This window comes from Genypterus blacodes, unplaced genomic scaffold (genome assembly GCF_046128005.1).
Source record: "Genypterus blacodes isolate CSIRO-AG114 ecotype Tasmania unplaced genomic scaffold, CSIRO-AGI_Gbla_v1 ptg000094l_1, whole genome shotgun sequence".
NCBI classification, from domain to species: domain Eukaryota; kingdom Metazoa; phylum Chordata; class Actinopteri; order Ophidiiformes; family Ophidiidae; genus Genypterus; species Genypterus blacodes.
In genome coordinates, this window is record NW_027466898.1 from 2,625,527 (window position 1) to 2,642,672 (window position 17,146).

General features: G+C 44.7%; 1 protein-coding gene across 3 annotated transcripts in view; it reads left to right on the forward strand.

Annotated features, from left to right (window-relative positions):
- Window positions 1-17,146, forward strand: part of cpne5a (copine Va) — a 52,999-nt gene that overhangs the window by 16,546 nt on the left and 19,307 nt on the right. For 2 of the 3 annotated variants that reach the window (XM_076159298.1, XM_076159299.1), the window contains exons 6-9: window positions 347-423; window positions 10,793-10,856; window positions 14,783-14,886; window positions 15,064-15,168. In XM_076159298.1, the coding sequence (XP_076015413.1) occupies window positions 347-423; window positions 10,793-10,856; window positions 14,783-14,886; window positions 15,064-15,168 (350 nt within the window). Of the gene's footprint in view, window positions 1-166; window positions 182-346; window positions 424-10,792; window positions 10,857-14,782; window positions 14,887-15,063; window positions 15,169-17,146 lie in introns of all 3 variants that reach the window. The other variant, XM_076159300.1, reaches the window with a different exon arrangement.

The following is a 17,146-nucleotide window of genomic DNA, read 5'->3' on the forward strand; positions in this document are numbered from 1 at the left end:
TCTCTCTCTCTCGCTCTCTCTCTCTCGCTCTCTCTCGCGCACTTTGGTTGATGACAGTCTGGTATTTGAGTCGTGTGCCTTCTGTTCCATGATATGCTCTGTTGTGTCAATGCTGCCGCCTGGTCTCTCTCTCTCTCTTCCTCCTCCTCCTCCTCCACCCCGGAAGTCCACCGACTTTAACGTACGTGTCTGCCGCAGACCTCCAGATTTATCACCGTACAATACTTATAACACTGCTCACTCACCGACTCTCCTTGTTGCCCCTCCGTGCTGCACCTGAATGCTTCCGTTGTTTGCCGCCCCCTCCCTCCCCTCTCCGTGTCTTTAAACTACCCCCCTGTGGCAGGACTTCCTGGGACAGGTCTACTGCACGCTGGGCGAGATCGTGGGCTCACCTGCCAGTCGACTGGAGAAGCCTCTCGGGTGAGTAGCAGCACTCGCCTGGTTCATCACACACTCTCGGCTTGATTGTGTTTATTCCTCCAAAGAGACAAAGAGTTCAAATTTGACTCGCTGCAATCACACTGAGCACGATTTTCAGACTCCATTTGGCCAAAGATGAGGCCGTAATGAACAGGTCTGCCTTCTTCCGACATCTGTGTGTGTGTGTGTGTGTGTGTGTGTGTGTGTGTGTGTGTGTGTGTGTGCTCGGATGGGAATGGGTAATTGAACACAACCGGGGGGCTTCCTCGCCGCAATTACAGTCATTAGGGAGGCGATGTAGCAGAGAGAGTGGATGGAAGCCTGCACGAGACGCATTGTGCTGTCAGATCTCAGCTCAGGGGAGACCTGTGTGTCATTCACTCTTTGTGTGTGTGTGTGTGTGACATTTTGTGTTTGCAGGCAGTCTGGGTGTGAAAAACTTTTAAGTGTGTGTGGTCTGGGCGCTGCAGTATGAAACAGAAACTGTAGCTTTTCAAACCATAAGCTACTCCTGATTTAATAGTTAAGCTAGTCGCTGAGTAAAGTAGTTACTATAAACTTAACACATAGCTCGGTTAGCATCTTTGGTACTTCTAATGCGGTGTGTCTGAACAGCAGGCTTCTGTGTGAACTGTGACCCCTGCCTGTCACTGTCAGCAGTGGATTACAGAGGCCAGTGCCCTCAGTGAGGGTGAGCAGGAGGAAGAGTTCATCAGGCTTCACTTTTTGCAGACGCCGCAGACAAACAGCAATCGGCTGTGATGCAACACGCAGTTTGGTGATGATGATGATGATGATGATGATGATGATGATGCCCACTTTACACTTCATGGACTGAACAGATGAGCCCCATGAAAACACACACTTCTCAGGCTGTTAGGTGTTGCAACAGCTCTTATGTCAGACGCAACTCGGACGCAATTCAGGAAACATCAGGGGAAGATCTTTCCTCTTTGGCGTTTCAGCAGGTTTTCTGTTCTCCACTCCTCTCATCTCTGCACTTCTTAAGCCAAATAACATGAAAAACTGAACTTTTCCTCCTTTCCCGCAGCACTCACAAGTTCCTCTGCGCCTGTGTGCTCCACTTCCTCCTCCACGCATCCTGACATATCAATTCCTCTCTCTTTTTTTTGAGGATCAGTTCCTGCGGGGAGCTGAGGAAATCTGTTATCCACGTTTAAAGAATCCCTCCCAAGGCGCCGCAGCACGTGACCTGCTTAAGACGCACATCAGCCGCACCTTCCTGCTTCCTCTCTCTCTCCCTCTCTCCATCCACCACATTCTCCTTCCTTTCACCAGCTTGACCTCCTTTTCTCCACACTGCACTTTCTATACTGTACTGACTTGTACCTCTGTCCGTCTTTCCGCCTCCCTGCCTCCATTTCGCTCTTTCTAACTCACACACACACACAAACACACACACACACACACACACACACACACACACACACACACACACACATGCAGCCATCTCTGACCGTGTATGCGCTGTAAACACGGGGACAAAGGTAATGTTCTGGCATTCACTTCCTCGCAAATTACCATGAATCTATTTGTCTTTCGGGGGGGAAATCGAGGGGCCAGATGAGACGAATGGCTTTTTCCTGCCGTGGTGTTATTAAGATGGGAATGTTTGCCAGTGGATGGAATTTGAGCTATGAAACGCCGGCATGACACAGTCTTTATAATCTAGTTTTAATGAGGGACATGTGTCAAAGTTACTGGTGGCGGAGGAAATGCAAAGCTTAATGATTTCACTGATGCAGGTGAAAACACATGGAGGCGTAGCTGTGATTATGCGCATGGCCTGTGGGAAGGAACGGTAATGTGATATTGTAGGTAACATGATAATAGAGTTCATTATACAGATGGAAGTAAACTCTTTTGTTTTCTGTGGAAAATTATGCCCAACGTTGGAGCATATGAATGCAACGCAGCATTAGCATGTTAAAGCCATTACGGCACCGTGACTCTGGCCGCACGCGGTGAGGCGAGGAAAATGATCCGTGAGCAAAAACCTCAATGGGTGTCGTGGGTGTCGGCTGCACCCTTGGGAGCCAAAAGAGAAAGGATTCGCCCAGATTGAGTAAGTAATATAAAAAGCGCTGTGCTGAATCTTATAATCTGAGAGCTGTGAGAGTGTGAGTGTGTGTGTCTTTTCTGAAGTCACATCAAAGGCTCATCTTCGGCGCTACCCACCTGTAGGCTGTCGGCGAAGTCATCCATCATCAAACGGATTAAATCTGGTTTTACACTCTTCTACCTCCACACGCTGCACACTGAGTGATCTCTGCCTGCACGGGAATTTCATTTGCTCGTCCCAGAAAGTTCTCTTCTTTTTTTTAGGTAATGCCAATGATTTCCCGCCATCCATGAGAGCAGTAACTCCATCCTGGAGAGTGATTTAGGGTATTTTATGCCAAATGAAATCCAGACTTTCATGCCCATGTCCTTGAAATTGGGTGTAAAATAGATTTGTAATGCAAATTCATTCTCTCCTGGGATTGTTGAGAATATATCAAAACTGTTGTATGCAGCTGAATCAGCATCCTCACTGCGAATTGCAAGCTTCTGCACGTATTTGTTAAGCAACGCTATAAACGTGACCCCATGTTTTAATCCATCATATCACAATCAATGTCCGGATCTGGACATTGGCAGTATATCTGTTATTACTCCATCATCCTCCTTGAGTCCCATTTAAGCTCCACAATAGTGACTTTTTAAGATTTAATGCTGACAAACTCCAGTGAAAGCACAACCTTCAGCACTGAGGTAATAAGGTGATTGTAACATTTATGGCCTGACACACAAGCTTGATTAATATGCTGATAATGTTCCTTCTGCTGTCACATTGTGTGGCTCAGCTCTGTCCTGCACGTTACGCCTGCACCACTGCAATTTGAATGCAACAAACATCCAAACTGTGTTTACTTAAGGGGGCCAAAGGGTGAAACCCCAACAGATAAGAGAACATCTTTTTATTTGAACTTGTTTTGATAAAAGCAAGATTTGATTAAGAGGCGTGCCATTGCGAAACAGTAACAGTCTGTCTGTGACCTATGACAGATTAATGGTACATGAATAAATAAAACTACCACTGATTCTCAATGATAAATAAGCGAGTGAAGTGGTGATTAACGATAATGATCAAATCAAAGTTTGTTTAATCAAATATTGGTTATGCTTTCATCAGACCGTCCATGATTGAAATCAAATGTGATTCATCTCCACCGCAGCAAATTAAACTGTGTGAAAAGTATTTTCTGTTCTGATGCGTTAGATTGCATCATATTAAACCAGTTTGGAAAAGTCTAGATTTGAATTATGATTGATGCTTGTGGTCCCAAGTTAATCTCAGGCTCATGTTTGTGTCATGCCTCACACACTGCAGGTCCATTCAGGTTTACACTCAGAACCAGCAGAACAATGCTGCAGCTCTGCAGCACAGCAAACCTGTAAGACTCAGACTGCACCACAGAAATGTGAACTTAACTTTAAGTTAACTTTGTTGAAGATGCAGTTTCTGCCAGTGATGCATTTTTAAGTTTATATTACAGTTGCAGTCATAAGTCATAAGGCATTATATAAATATTTATATAGAGATATTATTCTTTCTGTGTACTCTGCCTCCTTTTTCTTCTCTTCAATCAGTGGATAAAGAACCATAATAAGGATTTACTGTATGTTGTTCTCCACCTGATTTAGTCTTAATTCACCCTCCTCACTGAAGTCTTCCTCTCGCAGGCTGTAAGTTTTATTCCTCCATACTCAAACACTAAAGTTTGTGAGTGGATTGGGGAATCACAGTTGAGAGTATCACGCTGTAATGCCGTTCCTGCGAGGGGCATTTATAAATCTGCCCCCGAACGCTGCAACACGCTGCCTGATCTCCCTGTTCTGTCACAAGATGACAAAGTGCTGCGTCCACTACAGAGCTGTGACTCATCTGAAGTTTACTCAGGCTGATTGTGGAGCTTCTCAACAGCACTTCACAGATTCTTTTAAGGTCCCTGGGGTTAATGTATTTGGTTGACGCTCCTCCTATGAGATTAAAACTATAATCCAATAATAAGTGGGAGAGTAAAATTCCCTGAAGCAGAGGACCTTAATATAGATAGTGTGGTACTCAGAGTGGAGGGAGGGAGGTGTTTCTCTTCATATTTAGCCTTTATTATGCATTTTAAATGGCTTACAGTAATCACCAGCCTTTGTCTTGGGACATCAAACACAATTAGAGCTTTCTGCTGCCTTGCTAAATGCCGATTTGGGCTCCAAGGCCAAACACTAACAAGGGTTCCTCTCTAATAATGCACATTCCTGCTTAGGTGTGGAAAACTGCAACCTGGCTGACTGAACAAATGGAACTGGAGCCATTTTGTTTCCATCGGTTACAAATGCTTGTTTTTCTATTCTGGCATTTAGTTCAATGGCTTTGCCTTGAGCAGCCGTTGGCATTGAAACGTTTCTTCTTCTGCGCTTTTATGCTTACAGTGACTGCCGGACATCCACAGTTTATATATTTGTAAGTATTGAAGATAATAAGACAATCCAACACTAATAGAGGCCTCAGGTGCATGAGCAGACAAGGTCAGCCTGGGTTTAGACCGGCTTAGCTGCTTTGTTTTGTTCACTCAGCAGACGGATCGTCTCTGTCATGGCCAGGGGAGGTGAGGACGCTCCTCTGCATCCTGATGGCCGCAGATCAACATTCTTAAGGTGTTAATCTATTCGACAGCCCGGAAAGAAAAATCACTGCAAACACAGAACGCGATCTATAGTCTGCCATGACCACCACCATGGAGGTCAGGGCGACCCCGTGTAACACAATATAAAATTCCATTAGTCTCCACCGAGGTGATGGGACTAAAGGTGTTGTGGCTCCTGACACAGTGGGGATATGGGAGCAGGAGAACGGGCTGTGATCTGATGTCATGGCTCAACAGTGGCAAAATTGCCGAAAATGGAACTTGCATCATGAGTGTAATAACGGAGAGAATGGAGAAGTTGTTTGGCCTCGAATAGCGGTGTGATGTTGTGTTCTTGCCGGGGGACATTGAAGCGGTTAGCTCGCTCTGTCCTCCAGAGGAGAGCGTCCAACACAACAAAGCCCAGAGAATGAGCCGGCGTGAGTCTGAGCTGTGTTCCTCTCAGGCTGTACATTATCAGACAGGACTGTTTTTTAAGAGGCCCACAGCTGAGACCTTTGGTCACATGAGCAAACCCACGCACGCAATGGAGGATGGTTTAGTTTCTGAGACAACGGTCAAGGATAAATGGACGTAAATGAGACCAAAATGATTCCACAAGCCATCGGTGCACAAAGACTGAGGAGGGATTGGAGCACTTGTTGGTTAGAGTAATTTATTCAAGGAAAATCTGTAAGAATGTATAGCAGATGGTTAGTTTCATGAATTGATTGCCATTGTGCATTGTGTCAACCTGTCAGTCGTAGGCCAACCCAAGGCGTCTATAGAATAAGACTTTGGAATACGAAGAGAGAAAGTAAACAAAGGAGAATATGTCTCTGATAAGGTCTTGTCTTGTAAAGCAAACCCATTCTTGGCTCTCCTCTGTATTGTATGAATCAATTTTTCATCATCTTGACATTCTGGCGTACCAGATGTTTCGCTTTCTTTGTGCACATTGGAACAAAGCTTCAAAGGGCGCAGCGCCGGTTGCCTCTAGCCGTCTGCTTCAAACACAAAGACCATCTCCTTACACAGGATTCACTCCTGCAGGTATTCTGCCGTCCTTCAGAATTAGTCAACTGCACCTTTTCATCCTATTTTTTAAAAATCCTGGCGAGGCAGAGGATTATGGATGCTTATCGGTGTATGAAGATCAAGGGGATTAGAGGTATAATCCCATTTGAACCCATGTTGGGGTTTGGCAACCTGGTCTAATCCGGTTCAACTCTGATCTGCCCACTGCCCCAAACGTTTACTGTGGCACTAAGCCAAATGATCCATCAGCCCTCCATATCTGCTGGTAGTCTGATCTGCTCAGTGATCTTAACGCCTCTGTCGCCCAGAGAGATTTTGTGGATTTGCAGTGAAATCTTTTCTTTTTCTGCTCCAAACTCCACCCCCTTCAAATGTATTTTTGCTTTTTCTTATTCCCAGCTGAGTGTGAAATGTGGCAGCAGTCATGGCACAATGTGAGGGAACATGTCGATCAACAACTGCAGTGTGAGGAGAATCCTTTCCCCTCATATTGTGGTGCTGCAGACCCACACACCCCCACTCACACATGCCTGACACGTTGCGGCATTGTTAAATATCAAGACCATTCTTCATCCTAATGACCTAATGTGAACAGCTTCAACAATTGCTCTCATTCTTCCCTCTCTGGGCTTTAATCTCGGCAGCCTGCACAAACCCCACCTCTGCACCGATTGGTAACGGAGAGGACAGGAATTGCGAATCCCCTTTTCACGGCTGCCACTGCCTCTAGGGGAGAAGTTATTGAGGCTACAAGCTTGGCCTGAATATCTACGGTACAATAAAATATGTCATACACGATCTTCAATGTTTGTTATTTCGGTGGGTAAATGGCTCCAACGTGTTTTCAGCTGGAACAAACAACCCAACATTCTCATTTGTATTCTGCAGAGCTGCAACATCAAGTAACTTTTGCCAAGTAATTGTAGTGATGATGAAATATGCTCCTTGATCTCCTTCCACTCAGCTGATCAATGTGAGACTCTAATGGTTTGCTACAGTATGAGCACGGCACGTCCCAATACCTCTAACACGGCCGCCATTCGACTCCGTCTCTCCTTGTTTGTTTCTGTGTGAAGATCTGTTTGATCCTCGGGGTTTCTGTCGAACAGGTGACCTCATGACATAACGCCAGTGTTGCGTGATGTAAATATGAGACCTGCCTGAGGTTTTTCCAGCAACATCAATACACTTCAAGGCCCGGTAGAGGTTTGCGTACGACCATATGGCAGAGAGTCTGTGCAGTGCCAAGGGAAGTCTGTAAGTGACTGTGTGAATTATGAAGCTCTCTGACTGGTATTAAGTATCGTAGCGACTTAGCATGTGGTTAGTGCAGTCACTCCTCACCTGCTTTGCTCAGACGCTGGAAGCTGTAATGGCTTTATTACATCACATTAGTCATTCAATGGGAGCACGTAGACGATAACAGACTGTCATCAGTCTCTCTGTGAACAAGACCACCTCATCAAAATGCAATCCAATTGCCTGCACTTAACTCAGTGAATTGAGACGTCATTACTGCTTCTGCAAAATCATTTCTTCTTCCTAAGAGTATATTACTTTAAATGTTAAAAAAGTGACTCATGAAACTGTGTAAGTGCTTAAATATTCTATTTTTAAAAGATTGTTAGTTTGAGTGAAAATCCATTCTGTCACTTCCTCCAAGCTGGCGTCAGTCCAGCTGGAAGCTGGAACGATGCTGCAGCTTCAACCAAAGTTATTAAATTACTTTATTTTGACCTTCCTAACACTGGCAGCCACTCATGTAAAGTAATGGTTCCTTTCTGTCATGATTGGCTGGTTTGGAGTATTTAAGGGAACTAAAACAGGTTTCTTATGGCTTGCAATGACAGGTTGGTAATTTATGTTTGACTTTGACAAAATCAAAATGGTATTTTACCCAATTTACTAGAGAGGTCTGTAGTTAACTGAATTAAATCAAGTATGTTCTGTACATACTAGCAAGTATATGTTGTGGATATTAACGACATCATCCTTAATGAAAGGATGTGTGTGGCCTGTGGAGCAACAGCATAAACTGTACAGGAAGCACATTGCACAGAATTTCATCATCAAGTGTTCCCATGAAAGAACCATCAGAGAGTGTGTGAATGTATGTGTGTGTAAGTGTGTGAGTGTGTATGTGAGGCAACGAGTGAGGTCTCTTGATGTAGGAAACTTCCCATCCCTCTTACTTACACCCTGGCGGCTTAGAGGGATTGACAAACCAGGGCCCAGATGTGATGTGGGGCTTCTTAAATGCTGTAAATGAAAAGTTTGTGAATTAAACAAAAATCCAAGTACTTCATTTCATAACTAAATTGATCGTTAATTAATATGTTGGTTTAGAGGGTTATCTGTTTTATGAAGACATGGGAGGCTCTGCGGTGCCATTGTCTCCTCTCAAAGGCAACCTGGCCTAATCGTCTCCAAGCATCTCAATCCAGCTGATTACTGACAGCAATTACATCTTTGCAAATGAAACAAAAGTCAGGGCCTTAGAAAAGAATTGAAATGAATCATTAAAGAGTAGAAAAGCAATCTGAGGGGCTGCAACCCTTTTAAAATATAAGATCTCTGGTCTCGTACTTGCTCACTACTCAGCAGCAATAAGTGCAATCACTGCTGCAGGTTCAGATGATGGAGTTGTTTATGTAATTATCTGTAATTAAATGTGAGTGAATCTGAGCTGAGCTGAGCAGGGGGGCCCACAAATTCTCCAAGTGGGAACCAGCACATATTTGTTTACGTCCTGTGTAATAAAAAGTAAACTGCACCTAAACGGACCTACTTTTGTCCACTCAGCATTTGGCCTTAAAGTTAACGACCAATCGACCAAAGACGACGCCGCTTTCAATAATGCCTAATGTGAAGACTAATGGTGTTTTGGTAGCTGATTAGAAGAAAGTGTTGGGCATGCAGCACCTAAACCTACCTGAAGCAGATTTCTAACCAATGTTTGGATCTCATTTCCCGGTTTAATGGTTGTATTGGTTCGTGTATTGACCTGAGGGAGATGACGTGACCTGTGGAGTAAGCAGGGTTTACCGCCCCCATCGGTAAGGGCTTTATTGCCTCATTGAAGCATCATCAGGCTGCACGGTAGGGACTTGCAGTGAAACATCAATAATTCAAGGACGGTTAATTCATCTTGAGATCGGCCACCTGGGAGCTGGAGGATTGGAGTGTGAGGCTGCAGTCTGCCTGAGCTCAGCGTTGTGGCTTCAGTGTACGTTTGACTTCATCGCGGGCTGAGACGCCAGTAGTTTGTAGTTGTGACACATACTGGTACATGTACTGCTGCTGCAGCCTGATGCTGTGCTCAGTGGGTCTGCATTGTGCTATTGATTAAACCTGGCAGCTTGTAGTTGCTTTCACAGTGTGTGTGAAGGGCCTTAAAAACCCTCAGCGAGGCCACTTAGGGTTGAAGGAAGGAGCGATTTGAGGGGAGGCGGCTGAGAATGAACATGTCCTCTGACATATCTGGGATTATCTGCTGTTGCTGTTTCTTTAGATTATCTCTGTAAGTAACACCTCTCCTGTAACAGCGGTTTGACATTCAGTGGGATCAGCCATCACAGCTTGATCAGGATCTGCAGCAGGCCTGACCTACTAATGATTGGTCTCCAGCTCGGGCCACAGCAGGACTCTCGTGTAATTTCCGTCTTTACCTTGAAAGATGACAGCGGTGGCACTCGAGCCGCTGCCACTGCATGATTGGGGAGCAGATATCCTGTCTGCCAGTCTGTTTGCTGGAATGAGGTTTGCCTTCACACAACGTCAGTGGCTGCTGAGAGGTGGAGATTGGATTTAAAAAAAAAAAATCTCATTTTGTCCCGCTTGAAAAGACAAAGCCAAGGCCGCATAACATTTAGGATGGAGCGGTGCTGTCTGTCTTTGTTAGCACCATTGGACAGGGAAGTAAGTAAGTTGCAAGAGTACAGAAAGGACATCTAGAACTACACACACACACACACACACACACACACACACACACACACACACACACACATACACACACACACACACATACACACAGTAACCTCTTTTGTCCTATGATGTGTCTTGAAAATCTGCTGGAGCAGGAGTCGGTGGTGAACAGCCACAGATCCGTGGAGCTTTAAAGTCTGAGTTTGTTGCAGGGAAAAAGGCATCAGAGGACTTTGTTGCTCAGCAGTTTGCTTCCATTCGGCTGAAAAAGTATTTGATGCTTCTGAAGTTTTTCTTTCTTTAGGAAATGCACTGATAAAATGCAATATTATGCCCAGAATTGCAGTGAAATTGTGTCATGTCTTCTCTACATTTTGTATCATTGGAAGTTACTGGGATGTAACTGTCATCAGCGTAAATTCTTCCTCAGGTACGGAGAAGTGCTGGATCAAAGTTGGTACAGAACCACAAACCAAAAATACTGTTCAATGGAGTTTCCAAGTCGAAACAAACCTGGATTAAGCAAAAAATGAAAATGCTGCTGAAATAAGATGTTTACAACTCTAATGTCTGTCAGCTATTAGGACAGTTTGCAGTCATCTAAATGAAAAAACGTCACTTCTTATTGCTGTTTTGGCTCCCATCATGCAAACTGACCCTGTGGCTCTATAGATACAGTGTGTCTGTTAATATCTAATTGTCTTATCGTCCCACAGTGGCATACCCGGGAAGAAATGTGGGACCATTATCTTGTCTGCCGAGGAGTTGGGAAACTGCAGAGTAAGTTCAAAATAATGCACTTTCTTTAAATTTGCTTACATTACAAGTTCTGCAACATTGTGACAGGATTGAAATAATGACCTTGAGTTTGACACGATGCTGTATATTGTGTTTAACATGAACATGGCGTTTGACTCTGAACACTTTAGGGAACTGATGCGTGTTGTTGTTGTGTCTCTTCCATAATACATGTTTATCTGTGCAAACCGGCTGCTAGAGCATGAAGCAGGCTGGCGAAAGCAGCTTTGACTTCACTAAGACGTATTGCATCATAACTGTCGCTATATGAAACTGCGTCTGCCAGAGGAAAGCCGTGTTCCTGGTGACGACGCTGTGGGTCTGCATCGCTATTTAATGAGCTGGCGTTCATTCCAGTCACTGAAACAGGCATGAATCAGTGTTAATAACCTGGGTCCACTAATGCCCATTGGCTTTCTCTCTGCACCACTAAATGAAGATACTAAATAATCACATTATACTGCTGCCGGTGGAGCAGGAGAAAGTAAAAAGACTTATTGGTCGGAACAACTGGCCTCCCTCACAGGCGATAAAGCAAATCACTGAGCTGCAACTACTGTGTAAATGCTTTATGGCGTCTTAATGCATGTAAGCGTCTAATGATTCATTTGTAACTCCATATATTAGTCAACATTTGTCAAGGGGGATGTTATGGAGTTATACTTAAATGGCATGCAGCTGTACAGTTATGGTGCCGGGCTCTGAGTGTTCCTGAAGTTTTGGATCTGAATGGTATCATTTCGTCGCCTGTTAGAGTGAGGAGCAGCCGCCATGCTGATAATAAAAGTGCGACATTAACCGTTAGTGATTCTGTCCCGCTGGAGTGAAGTGTCATTGCTCACAGTGGGTGAGCCGGTTGAAGGGTCGCTGTGAGTCACCAGGTGCAGCAGATTTGCAATGATAGAAGTTAGTATCGTCACTGCAAAGCACCACTTCAGGAAGCGATTTTGTAATATAAATGCAAATGATCATTACTGCTACCGTTTTCACTCTCACCGAGTAAATTAGAGAGACACAGAGCAGAGATGTCATTCTAAACAGTCGCTCTTTATGTAGAATTTAACCCCGAATGGAAATCCTGGTGCCTTTTTCAAAGCGAAAAACAGAAGGAAAAGGCAAGAATAGGCAGATTGTGGTTGAATAGTCTGTGGGTCCTGCTGTCACAATGAGCCCCTTACTTGAATTATAAGATTGGAATTGCTACAATCCATCTGGACGGTGTTTGTTTTATAATCCACCTGTGGCTGGCAAATCGTGGCAGCGCAGCAGCTTCACCTGATGTAAACACTGCAACTCTTGTTTTCTGGGGCCGAAACTGAAACCAGCAGATTGCAAATCAGCTGGGGGAAAATCTGCAGGGGCCGTTAACGAAGAAGCAGGTTGACTCTCACCTCCGTGCCGCAGTTTCCAGGTATCATTAGAGGGAGCAGCAGCGCCTGTATGGATCAAAGGCTCCCTCGTGGCTGTCGTTCTTTACGCTGCATGCTGTGCTGAGCGTCTCTCTCTCTCTCTCTCTCTCTGTCACAGAAGGCAGATCAGTCTATCAGTCACTGCAATCAGTCACTGAGGAGGGAAATATGAGAGAAATACCAATAATGCCGCAGTATTTGATGCATCTGAGCTATAAACAGCACTGACGTGGTGTTTGAATTCCCTCCACAGGGTCTCATCATCAGTATCTTTCTTTGTGAAGTATATACTACTTTACCGGCTTACCCGCTCACCCTAATGGTGAGCTCAGAGGCAGCACTTAGTACGTATCCGTAATTACCAGCAACATTTTGAATGATACAGTGTGTTTTCCCTCCGTTTCATTGCTGTTGTTTCTTCCATGGGGTCCAAAACGTGAATAAAAGGAGTGAATCATGCAAAGTAAATGTGGTCCAACTTCAGATTCATACATTCTAATCCTCCTGGTGAGGATTCAGATTGCTAAAGACACCACAGGCTCGTGTAATGTGGACTAAAGCGTCACCCCGTTGGCTCTTGACAGTACACAGCATTGCAGCCTGCAGATGTGAGGAACTGGAACACGGATCCAGGCTGCAGTGAGAATTCCCCAGCTGCTTCCTAAATCTCAGTCAGCTGAAATGAATGTTCTACCTTTCTTTTTTCTTTTTTTTACTCCCAATTAGTGAGGGAACACTGCCTGGCACCAAAGTGAGTGTGTGTTATTTGTACCTAATGAAGGACTAAAGCTCGGTGTTGCCACGATCGTATAATTGTATAGGCTGTGTCGGGGCTAAGCAGGAAAGAAATGGGCCTGTTTTTAAGTGGTTGGTACACACACACACACACACACACACGCTTCTGAAGTGATGAGGTGTTCTAAAATCCATGAAACGAGCCGCAACAGGAACTCGGCTGCACAAATGAGATGTCTTTGTAAACAGCCATCAAGGGAAAGCTCGACACACTTCAGCGGCACGTCGCACAGTGGAATGCGCTATAGTGTGTGTGCGTGTGTGTGGGATCCTTACACGATGAGACAAATTAAAAAAGACAATTTTCCAATAGCCCACTCGCCCACCTATATTGTTGAATCAGTCGACGCCAGGTAATAATTTAGAATGACGGTGGGGAATGAAAATAGATATCGGGCAGCCATGGTTCATTTAGAGACCACTAGCTGTTTTAATCAGCGCTTTACCTTTATCCTTCTTTTCAACAATTACACGCCTCAGATTGAAAACAACACCGCTAATCAAATAAACTCGATTTATTTGGGAGAGTATGCTGAGTTATTCCCCTTAAAACCTCAAGTGACGTATGTTGAACTTGGGGACGTTTTCTCAAAGAGGCAAAGGGGCTCATTAGAAATCGTTGCTTTGGAAATGGTTTGATCTGACACTGCTTGAGGTTTTCCAAAGGTTTCAGTCCAAGGTTGTGGAAAAAGTTGTGTTCTCGCCGCTCTGATCTGATCTCCAATAGCATAACATCATAAACGGGCTTCAGATCATCACACAGCATTCAGTCTGTTCACTCAGCACCTTCTGCTTTATTCATTCTATTGGATCTGTGGTGTCCCCCAAGGGTCCATTCTAGGTCCTCTGATGTTTTCGCTACACACCGCTGATGACACATGCCTCTACGTCCTCCTCCTCTCCACTGTCAATGATCATGGTAGAGCATCAGGCCCTCTGGATCATCTCAGTTTACTGTTTTCCGGTTGCCTTCGTGTTCCGGTGCTTGTATGACAGTTTGGTGCAGTCTTGTTTCCAAATCGAGTCAAGTCTTTCCTCGTGTACTCCCTTAATCTATTAGTGGGTCAAGTAAGAATCAAAGACAGAGAATTCAAATAGGTATGTTAGTTTATACTATTTCATTTTACTACAGTGTCTTTTATACACTGTTTCCACAGCCTTATTATTTTACAATACAGCCTAATACCTTGACCGCAGGGAGGCTGTTTGGCACCAAGGGCATTATGGGCCACAGTCATTGTCCTGGTAATGGCAGCGCACAGTGAAATGCTGCCTAAATGAGTATAATTATGCTAATACCACCCTGTCTAATGTATCATTAGCTGCACTCACCCTACATAGCCTTTTTATACACGTGTGAGGTTTTAGAATCCATTTCAGTGCTTATCTACTAACGACTCTACCGCATTACTATGATTATATGCAGAACAACAATGTATTTGAAAATGTGATATCATGTGTCTCTTCCAATTGTGGAAGAAATAGAGAAATAAGTGTGGGTGCGTTTGCTGGTTTTGGAAATTGGAGGCCTGGTTTCTTGTACAGATTTCTTAGGTTTCAGTCCGGATTTTGGTGCTACAGTGTGTTTATACGTTTGGTATTCAACAAACAGAGGAAGCAGCCGGGATTTACAATGTCCTTCATTGCTTTCTCTCTCTCTCTCTCTCTCTCTCTCTCTCTCTCTCTCTCTCTCTGTCCCTGCAGGATTGTGCCACCATGCAATTCTGTGCCAACAAGCTGGACAAGAAGGACTTTTTCGGGAAATCCGACCCTTTCATGGTTTTCTACAGAAGTAATGAAGATGGCACGTGAGTTTGTCCGCCTCATTGTGTTTTCATTTTGGCTGTAGAGTCAATTGTAGAGTCAATTAGTGAAAAGATCAGAGTGGACTCCAGGTGAAGAGAAGTGGACTGTCGGATTCCTTGAACTCAGACAGTCAGGCCTGGTTTCAGGTTTTAACGCCCTCTGTTGTTTTGCACGCTCAGGTTTACCATTTGCCATAAAACCGAAGTAGTGAAGAACACGCTCAATCCTATATGGCAGCCTTTCTCCATCCCTGTCAGAGCGCTCTGCAACGGAGACTACGACAGGTAAGATACACACATGCTGATACACACACACTCACAGTTTTTTACTTGCATGGAAATCAAAGCCGTTCAGAAATCACGGCAAAAAGCATCGCCGCAACTCAGTCATTGATTTGATTTCTACCCTCACTGCTGCTTTATCTGCTGGAATAAACTGGAATAAGGGAATTACTACAGGCAGGCGTATCTCTGAACAGCTGCTACCTTCCGGTGCTCATTGATTTTGCACACATCAGGCAGCGCTGGGGTTTCAGACACGTTGGTGATTGGCTGCTGCAGTATCTTATCTTGAATCTCTGGAGAGTTAAAGGACCTCACGGGTTGGGGGGGGGCAGACACTTTGCAGCAGTAGGCGACGATAAATAAGCTCAAATGCCTGATGAGAGAGCGAGAGAGAGAGCAGAAGAGAGAGAGAGAGCAAGAAAGAAAGGAGAGGAGCTGTGCTGTACACGTTTCTTCAGAGGCTGGTGGACGAGAAGGATGGCCAGAACATCAGAGAAACCCTGCTGTCTCTCTCTCTTCCTCTCTCTCTCTGTCTGTCTCTCTCTGTAGTCAAAGAACACATGTCAAATGTGGCTGGCTCCTCCGTGCAGAGTGTCTGCAGAGTTTCCAGCTCCACTCACCTGCCCAAAGAAGCTAATTGGGTCAGAGAGATAGAGCGGAAAGCATGAAAGTCGTCCCATTCCTTTTCAGAGAAGTTCTCCATGGCAATTTAGTGTCTCTGTTCCCTCTTTGGAATGAAACATCCACAGTCTAATATCATGTCCGCCCTTCGAGGTCTAACACAGAGCAGCAGCAGCAATTTCCACACCTTTGATTCACTGTTTCAGGGCAAATTGGGTTTGAAATGAAATGATCCGGTGTCCGGGCTTTTTTTTTGACCCACAGCATGAATGTTGTTTGTGCTGCGCTGAATTTGTTTGTCTCTTTTACTTTTGATGTGATGTAGAATCCAAGAGAATAGTGATGTTTCATCACTGCAGCTCTCATTGCTTTTGTGGCCCAGCGTGTCTGGTTGATGTAAATCTGTCAAATTCCTTGTAGTTTCTGGAATTTAATCAGGATCAGAAAGTGAAATCTCACCTTGAGACACATAGAGTGAAGGGCTTGGTTCTCTCCTCGCTCCTCCCCCATCATCAACAACAACAACAGAGGAAATTGACGTTCGCTCAGGCGCCACCATGGACCCCACACAGTGTCGAGATCCATCTGTCTCTTTGCTATCACGTCTGTTAATCAATCCAGCGGCACATGCAGATTCCAGCACCGTCTGACTCTAATCAGAATATCATGTTGAAAATTTTATTCACTTCGATTAAATATTAAGGGAGGAACTAATTGGTTTTTGCAGGCACACACACACGCACACACATACACACATTCTCCCATCTTTATCTGCGCACATGTTGAAGTTCAGACAGAATGAGTTCAGGTCTTGCCTCCCTCCATCAGCTCTCGTCCTCCTGCAGCGTCTGACACATGATTGGCAGCAGCTGAGGCGGGGGAAGCCTCTGATGTCTCCGTCAGTTTGGGGGGCAGGAGAGGATCCATGGATGCCGTGAATTCTTGCAGGCTCCACTTATTCGGTTTTCGCACCTTCCAAATTATTTCTGGAACTGGCAAGAACACGCTCGTTCCCCTGGGTGACGGCGTGTCTGTCTCAGCCTCGCACCAGGAAACGAAGAAGTTTTAGCTCCACAACGTGACACGCAAACGCACAAACCTGATGAAAAGTTGCTCAGCATATGATTTCAAATCTTTGCCGAGTTTACGACCCAAACAAACAAACAGTCTTTGTGGATTCTTAATGAACTGCGCCTCAGTTGGAGATTGGATTGCTGCTTTTATTTCGCAAATCTGTTCCTCACATGCAAGTTTCGAAATAAGTAATTATTGATTTTTAATTTGTTTTCCCTGCTGTTCAAAAGCTCCTGTGAAAGACGTTCGTGTCTCGCATGCAAATACAGCATCGACTGATGCC